The sequence below is a fragment of the Chrysochloris asiatica genome, unplaced genomic scaffold, assembly GCF_000296735.1.
Source record: "Chrysochloris asiatica unplaced genomic scaffold, ChrAsi1.0 scaffold00025, whole genome shotgun sequence".
NCBI lineage: Eukaryota > Metazoa > Chordata > Mammalia > Afrosoricida > Chrysochloridae > Chrysochloris > Chrysochloris asiatica.
Window position 1 is genome coordinate 13787653 of NW_006408543.1, and position 7862 is coordinate 13795514.

At 45.4% G+C, this 7862-nt stretch overlaps 1 protein-coding gene across 1 annotated transcript in view; it reads left to right on the top strand.

The window, feature by feature from the left end:
• Window positions 1-7409, top strand: part of SERPINA11 (serpin peptidase inhibitor, clade A (alpha-1 antiproteinase, antitrypsin), member 11) — a 13595-nt gene extending 6186 nt beyond the window's left edge. Inside the window, exons 2-4 of the mRNA XM_006839548.1 lie at window positions 1665-1938; window positions 4325-4472; window positions 7206-7409. Of these exons, the coding sequence (XP_006839611.1) occupies window positions 1665-1938; window positions 4325-4472; window positions 7206-7409 (626 nt within the window). The remainder of the gene's footprint in view (window positions 1-1664; window positions 1939-4324; window positions 4473-7205) is intronic.
• Window positions 7410-7862: the final 453 nt, after the last annotated feature.

A 7862-nucleotide genomic window follows, 5' to 3' on the forward strand; every position in this document is an offset into this window, starting at 1 on the left:
ATGCATATGAAAGAAGACCTTAGAAGGATGGATGCATTTGACTTTAGGTGTTAGAAAAGAATATTGAAAGTACCATGGACTTCCAGAAGAGCAAACACATCTGTGTTGGAAAAAGTACAGCCAGAATGCTCCTTAAAAGCCAGGATGGTGAGACTTTGCCTCTCATTCTTTGTACATATTGTCAGGAGGGACCAGTCCCTGGAGAAGGGCATCATGCTTGGTAAAATGGAGGGTCATCGAAAACAAGGAAGACTCCCAAAGAGACACTGTGACACAGTGGCAGCTTAACAACTGTAAGAATGGCACAGGACTTGGCAGTGTTTGGTTCTGTTGTACATGAAATCTTTATGAGCCAGAACCACCTCGACAACATCTAACAACATTACACATGAACACGATGAAGACTGACAGATTCTGACTATCTAGCTATATCTTCATGGGTTTTTGCATTACATACCCTAGAATCTTTCTTCTTTTCCAGTTTGAGTATTAGGGTGTTAGAGGAGGTGGTATTTTAGTTTAGAAAGTTGTTGTCTACAAGTAGCTTAGCAGAGAAGAACGGCTTCAATGTTTTCAAAGAACTAAGAGCTAAGGAGGCCGATTGAGGAAGCCAACCCCAACTCTACCACATAAGTGCTCTGCAAACTAGGGACGTTTACATAAATTCACAGGGATTCACTCCCTCATCTTTCCCATGGGGATAATAATACTTGTTTCATGTTAGTTTTTGTGAAGACTTACAGAAAGAGTGCCTCCCACATGTTGTTATTGTTAGATGCCCGTTGAGTCCATTCCAACTCATAGTAATCCAGTAGAGAGTTTCCTAGGCTGCTAATCTTTGCGAGAGTAGAAAGCCTCATCTTCCTCCCACAAAGCAACTGGTAGGCTCCAATCATCAAACTTGGAGTTTACAGTCCAGTGCTTATCCTACAGAGCCACTGAACTCTCCCACATATTGTTGCTGTTGTTAAGTGCTGTTGAGTCAGTTCCAATCCATAGCGACCCTATATAGTGTTTCCGAGGAGCAGTTGGTGAGCTTGAACCACCGATCTTGCAGTTCAAATGGCTTTGCAGTGTGGCACATTAACCCACAACTCCACACCAGGACTCCTACATATAGAAGGTGCTTAAATCCTTCACACATGGCCACCCTATATGTGAAAACCTATGGTCCATAGGGTTTCAATTCTATTGACCTTTTCAACCAACCAACTTCTGGATTTGTTGAATCTTTCTATTGTTTTTCGGTTTTGCATTTCATTTTTTTTCTGCTCTGATTCTATAGGACTTTTAATGGCTGCTTTTTTCAAAAGTAGATTGCCAGGCCTTTCTTCTGAGGTGCCTCTGAGTGAACTCAACCCTCCAAGCCTCTCAGTTAAGCAGCTAAGCCCGCTAACCATTGGTACCACCCAAAGTCTCCTAGCAGGCACTTAGTGGATGGGAATAAGTTTTCATCTCTTGAAAGTTACATTTCTGAACAGAAATGGAGCAAAATCACAGATCATTGGGGCTCAAGCTCTGGGGGTTTGTGTGAGGGGCTGTCAGACCAAAATCTCAGCTTGTACTGGCACCAGAAGTCACCAAACCAGTGTGGCTTTGTGGATGTCTTCCCAGAGCTGCTCTCTTGGAGAATGCTCTCATGGCTTTATGGTTCTTGTTCCAAGCCAAGTGGAAGCATCCTTTCACACGTTACCACACCCAGAAGCAGGAGAGCTTCTTTGCAGACCAGAGGACCTCTCTCCGGGTACCCATGATGCACCAGAAGGAAATGCACAGGTTCCTCTATGACCAGGAACTGGCATGCACAGTCCTCCAGATAGAATACAGCGGGAACGCCCAGGCTCTGCTACTCCTTCCTGACCCAGGGAAAATGAAGCAGGTGGAGATGGCACTGCAGCCAGAGATCCTGAGAAAATGGGACCCGCTGCTCTTGCCCAGGTAAGCACCAGTCCTTTCTGGAAGACCTTGTTCAAGAACCTGAGCAAATCTTAAGCAGCTCTAATTGCAAGAACCCAAATTATAGCTGTGTGTCTTGGAAATTTTTCTCACCTCTTTGGGCCTTCAATTTGCTCACTTGTAAATATGAGGAACTCATACTCACCTATTGGGCTGCTTGGAAAATTAATTGAGTTAGTATGTAGAGAATTTAGAATGGTTCCTAGTGCATACTAAGTGCTCACTTGCGTGATAAATGTTATTCTCCCTTCTTGAGTATCTATCTGGCCACAACCTCATTTCTTCTGGCTCTCCTCTTCCTCTCAACAACAATGCACCACTGGAAGAATGATTAAGGCAGGGGAAAACACAGCAAGGAGTCCAGGAGTCAGTTGAGAGAGATGCCGATAATGCTATATATACAATTCTGCAATAAGAGCCATCCACAGCTAAATACAGGGGCAGATACCGAGGCTGAATGGATTTGGAGAGAGAATAGGAAACATGTCCACAGATATATATAGGTTTGACAGGCAATTTGTGCATAGGAATATACCTTTGCTGCTAACATACTCATGAATATGGTGGAGCACACAGGGGGCGAAATTATGAAAACTTCTTAGACATTACTAAACCCTTGAGGAAATCAGCTACTGGTCCTGAGGTATCAGGATCATACTCTCAGGGGACATCGTAGTCAATTGGCAACAAAACAAACACAACAACACAAAACACTCTATTGGTTTTTTTGGTTTTTCACGTCATTTTCTTCTGCTCTGGTTCCATAGGGATTTCAATGGCTGTTGTTATTCGAAAGTAGATTGCCAGGTCTTTCTTCTGAGGTGCCTCTGGGTGGACTCAAACCTGCAATCTGTCCTTTTGCAGCTAAGCGTGCTTATCGTATGTGACACACATTTGCCAGAAGATAGTTGAGTACTGCCAATGAATAAGACCAAATACAATGATGGAGACTGACTCCGTGGTAATAAAGAGCAGTAACATTGAGAACAGCGATGACTCCCACAAAACTGTGTGTGCACTTTTTAAAAAAGTCTTTATTGTGAGTTGAGTGGTAGTTTACATGGGAGAACATCAGCTTTACACTCATTCTATCGTATTTCGTTTCATTGCAATGATTACAATTCCCTCCATGCATTAGCATTCAACAGTATTTGTTTCTATTCACTCTCGTTTTTGTTGTTTTGAATGTACACCAAAGCATTCAGGAATATAGAATCATTCAAACACCCAAAGGGCATACCATGCAAGGCTGCTCCCCCCTACCCGCCCCGCTGCCAGCCCCTCTCCTTCCATGAGTCTAGAGTCCCCAGCCATTCCATCTCTCCACATCATCATCTCTGCCTCCATCTCTGGCATCGCTGCTTCTCTGGATAGGGCACTGCACTCTGCCCTGCTCTTCTCCTTTTATGGCCCCAGGGTCCTCTGCTCCTGGACTGTAAGATCAGCACTCCCTTCTTTTTGCTACAAAACCTATAGGTTTACAGTTGCAACAATCACAATCAGTCCTAATAAAAATTACAATTACTCACTACTGAACCACAAGAGTCTCATCCCCATCTCCTTTCACCAGCCCCATTTAGACTGCATGCAATTTCAAAGGTGCCTCTTTTAAAAATTCAATATATATATATAACAAAATACCAACAAGAGAATTGTAAAAATCCAAGTGCCCCTTTTATGCAATCACTATCCAATTGCCTTTCACCTCACTTGCTTCCTGAGTCTGGTGTTGCCAGGGCAGCTTCCATTCTTTGTTTCCTCAGGGTCCTTTCCAGGCTCCTCCCTTCTTGGGCTGCATCTTCCTTTAAGGACTAAAGTCAGGCCCTGAGGTCAGCTTGCTTATTGCGGACAAAAAGCCATCCCAAAATGGAATGATATAAAATGAGCATTCAGTCTCTCTCAGGGTGTTGTGGGCTGACAGGACATAGCTGGGTGGTGACGAGATAGCTGAGGTCACACAGGTGAGAGACAAAGGTAACCTGTATGAGAGGTGGACTTAGGAGACAGTTTGGAAATTTGAACCAAGGTAACTTGTTGATGTTGCAGATATGGAGGTGGGAGACTATATAACCCGTTCACCTTACAAGGCTATTAGGTGGAGTCAATCAGTTAAAGCACAAACTCAGCTCAGCCCCTGGCTCCTAGCATGCCCTTTAGGGACACAGGACAGAGATGGTGATGAAGACATGGGCTGGCCAGGAGTCTGCTCAGATGCAGCTGGTGGAGTTCTGTGTGGTGTGAGAGGAGGGAGCTATGGGTAGCAGAATGTTCTATGCTGATTCTCTTAGACTAGGATGAGCCTTTCTTCTGCCCACAGCCAGGCAGGTGCAGCACATAGAACCCACTAGTACTATTTATCTCTCTCTAGTCTGCTGGATTTGCATTTGCCACGGTTTTCCATCTCTGGAACATACAACCTGGAAGAGATACTGTCCCAAATCGGTCTCACCAACATATTCAACTTAGAAGCTGACTTTTCAGGAATCACCGGGCGGCTCAACACAACCATCTCCAGGGTAAGGGGTGAATGTGGGTCAGATGTATTTAGAAATCATGACCCTGTTTCTTTTATTCAAGCCAATAGCTCACAAGCAACTTCCTTCCCACTACCCCTTCTTCACGACAGACAAACAGGGTTTTGAATACTGCGTACCCATTTGGGGTCACCATGGAGCCAGAAGAGTATGGGAATAGCTTTACACCCAATCTGTACATGGTTATGTTCTCAAGGCTAGATCGTTATGCTAAAATTGGTGTTAGGTACAAATGGAGGATGACCATATAAAATCACAAAGTGGGATGATTAAGTTATTATGTAACTGCCAAATTACAGCATTGCTGTTTGTTTTGTTGTGTGTTATTGAGTCAGTTCCGACTCATAGGGACCCTATATACGGTTTTTGAGACTGAACTCCATCTGTCTCCCATGGAGCAGCTGGTGGATTCGAACTGCTAACCTTTGCAGTTAGCAGCCCAATGTGTAACCTGCTATTTCACCAAAATTGCAAAATTGCATCATTACAAATCATTGAGAATCATGGCACAGCCAAGTTGACACATGATCTCAGCCATCATACAGCGTTACTTTCGCCTCAGACCACGGCAGTCCCTATTACCATGCATTACTATACATCATCAATGTGCAAACTAGTCAGAGCATTCTTAAACTATGGTCATAATGAGAAATGTCGGATAATGAGACAGTTGGTAAGTGAGGAGTAGGTGTATTTTTACTACTTGAGCTTCCTCGTAGGACAGGCAGTGAAAGGCTACCACCCTCACTGCTCTAGAGTTGTTGTTGTTGTTGTTAAGTGCCGTCAAGTCAGTTCCAACTCATAGTGACCCTGTATCAGTTTTCCAAGGAGCAGCTGGTGAGTTTGAACCGCTGCCTTTGTGATTCAAAAGACCTTGCCATCCAGTGCTTATCCTACAGTGCCTCACCAAGACTGGGTAATAGTCAGTTTTGCTGTGGTAACTGCCTCAACCCTCAGTGTTTTGTGGTAACAGTGCCTATTGCATGCCATAGGCAAGTCACAGCTGGCTACACATCTGCTTCTATGTCCTGTTCCTGCGAGGATGTAGGTTCGAGGAGCAGTCCCTAACTGGACCATGCCAGTCTCACAGCCATGGGAAAAAGACAGAAGAAAATTGGCTCCAGTGCTCCATGCTTCTCCACACATGGCTGCTGCTATAGTTGCTCACATGCCATCTGCCAAGCTCAACCAAGGAGCTCACTGCCACCGAGTCTATTCCAACTCAGAGCGACCCTGTAGGTAGGACACAGTAGACCTGCCAGAAGATCTCCAAGAATGTCATCCTCACGGAAGCAGACAGCCTCGTCTTTCTCCCACGGAGCAGCTGGTGGGTTCGAGCAGCTGACCTTTTGGTTAACAGCCCGGTGCTTAACCCACAGAGCCATCAGGTCTCCTCTATTGTCCAAAGCAAGCCCCAAAGTCAAGGCTAATATTTGTGGGTGGGGTTGTATTCTCCCATAAAAGGCCCTGAAATGTTGCCAGGCAGGATGAGGTCTTGGAGCCCTCTAACAGGAAGGGTGGCAGAAGCAGTTTGCAACTGGCTGCTAACTTAAAAGTTGGCGGTTCAAACTCACTGATTGGTGCCATGTAAGAGAGTCCTGGTGATCTGTTTCTATAAAAATTACAATTAAGAAACTTTGTCTTTGTCTTCGAGGAACAGTCATTAATTACCTTCTGAGTCTTGGCTCCAGACTTCCTGGGAAACCAGCTGAGAGTTGAATGTGAAACCAAGCCAGCATTCAGGATGTGGGGTGTGGGGTGTGTGTGTGTGTGTGTGTGTGTGTGTGTGTGTGTGTGTGTGTTGGCAAGGGTGCTGATGGTGGTTCTGTGCTGTCAAGTCAGTTCTGACTCATAGCAACCCCGCATAGGGTTTCTGAGACTATAAATCTTTACAGGAGCAGAAAACCTCATCTTTCTAGAGTGGACTGGCTGATATATTAGTACTTCTGACCTTGCAATTACTAGTACATGTGTAACCCACCACACCACCAGCACTCCTGTATGAAACGGTACACACACACACAAAAGTCACCTTTTAAAGAATTTCTTTCACTGCTAACCTTCAATGCTAGATTTACCTTTTCATAGTTTGTTTTTTAAAGAAAGGAATCACCAGGCCAAGGTTTTCCACATTGTAAGGCTCAGAATCCTTTCTTCTAGGAAGCTGGCTGCAAGTGAAGTGGGAAGTCATGTGCTATCTTGGAGGTGAACCAGGAGCTTGGGGCACCAGTCCACCTGCCAGTCTTCTCTAAGGAGCTAGGGTCCCAGTGAACTCAGTCTGAAAACTATTGGTTTATGTCCACCCATCCATGTAGCGCTGTAGGATAAGCACTGGACTTCTAATTCATTCATTTCTTATTCATTCTCCAACTTCACCTGCATATGAGGCAACTGAAAATACCATAGATTGGGTCAGACTCACTTTAGTCCTCAAAGTGCCATCTTTGCTCTTAATCACTTTAAAATTTTGCCTAATGCAGCAGATTTGCCTGATGCGGTATGTGCAGTACATCATTGGATTCCCTAACTGCTGCTCCCATGAGTATTGATTGTGGATTCAAGTAAAAAGAAACAAGGTGTGATGGAGGGAGAGAAAGTGGGAGTGAGGAGAGCAAAGAACTGAGGGCTGGAGCAGGAGGGACAGCAAAACGTGCTGCCTGCTCCCCTTGAAGCTCCCTGAACTGATACCACCTCTGTCCTCTCTTCTGTCCCCAGGTGTCACACAAGGCAGTGGTGGACATGAGCGAGAAGGGGACCAAGGCCGGAGCTGCATCTGGCCTCCTCTCCCAGCCCCAGTCCCTGAATGCAGCATCGGCTTCCCACGTTCATTTCAACCGGCCTTTCCTGTTGCTCATCTGGGATGTGACCACCCAGAGCTTGCTTTTCCTGGGAAAAATTGTCAACCCAACTGCAGGGTGACCGTGGTGGGAAGCCAGGGGATATCTGATCTCTATCCCAGGGTCTGGGACTCCTTCTCCCCAGACTGAACCAGAAGGCCAGCAGTCACCTGCTTTGTGTGTGTGTGTGTGTGTGTGTGTGTGTGTGTGTGTGTGTGTGTGTTGGGGGGTGGGGGTGGGGTGAGGACTTATCAGTGTGTAAAGATTCCAATAAAAGTGGCCTGGGTTATATGAGGTCATTGAGCTCCAAGAGAAGCTTTTAGCAGTCATTCTATTCCAGAATCAGAACCGGTGCCATAGACGACAACCCCATGTGTGCCACAGTGGAATCATAGGATTTCCAATGGCTGGTTTTTCAGAAGCAGATTGGCAGGCCTTTCTTTCGAGGTACCTTTGGGTGGACTGAACTGCCAACCTTGTAATTATCAGCCAAGTAGACTAAACATTTACATCACCCAAGGATTCCATTCAGCCT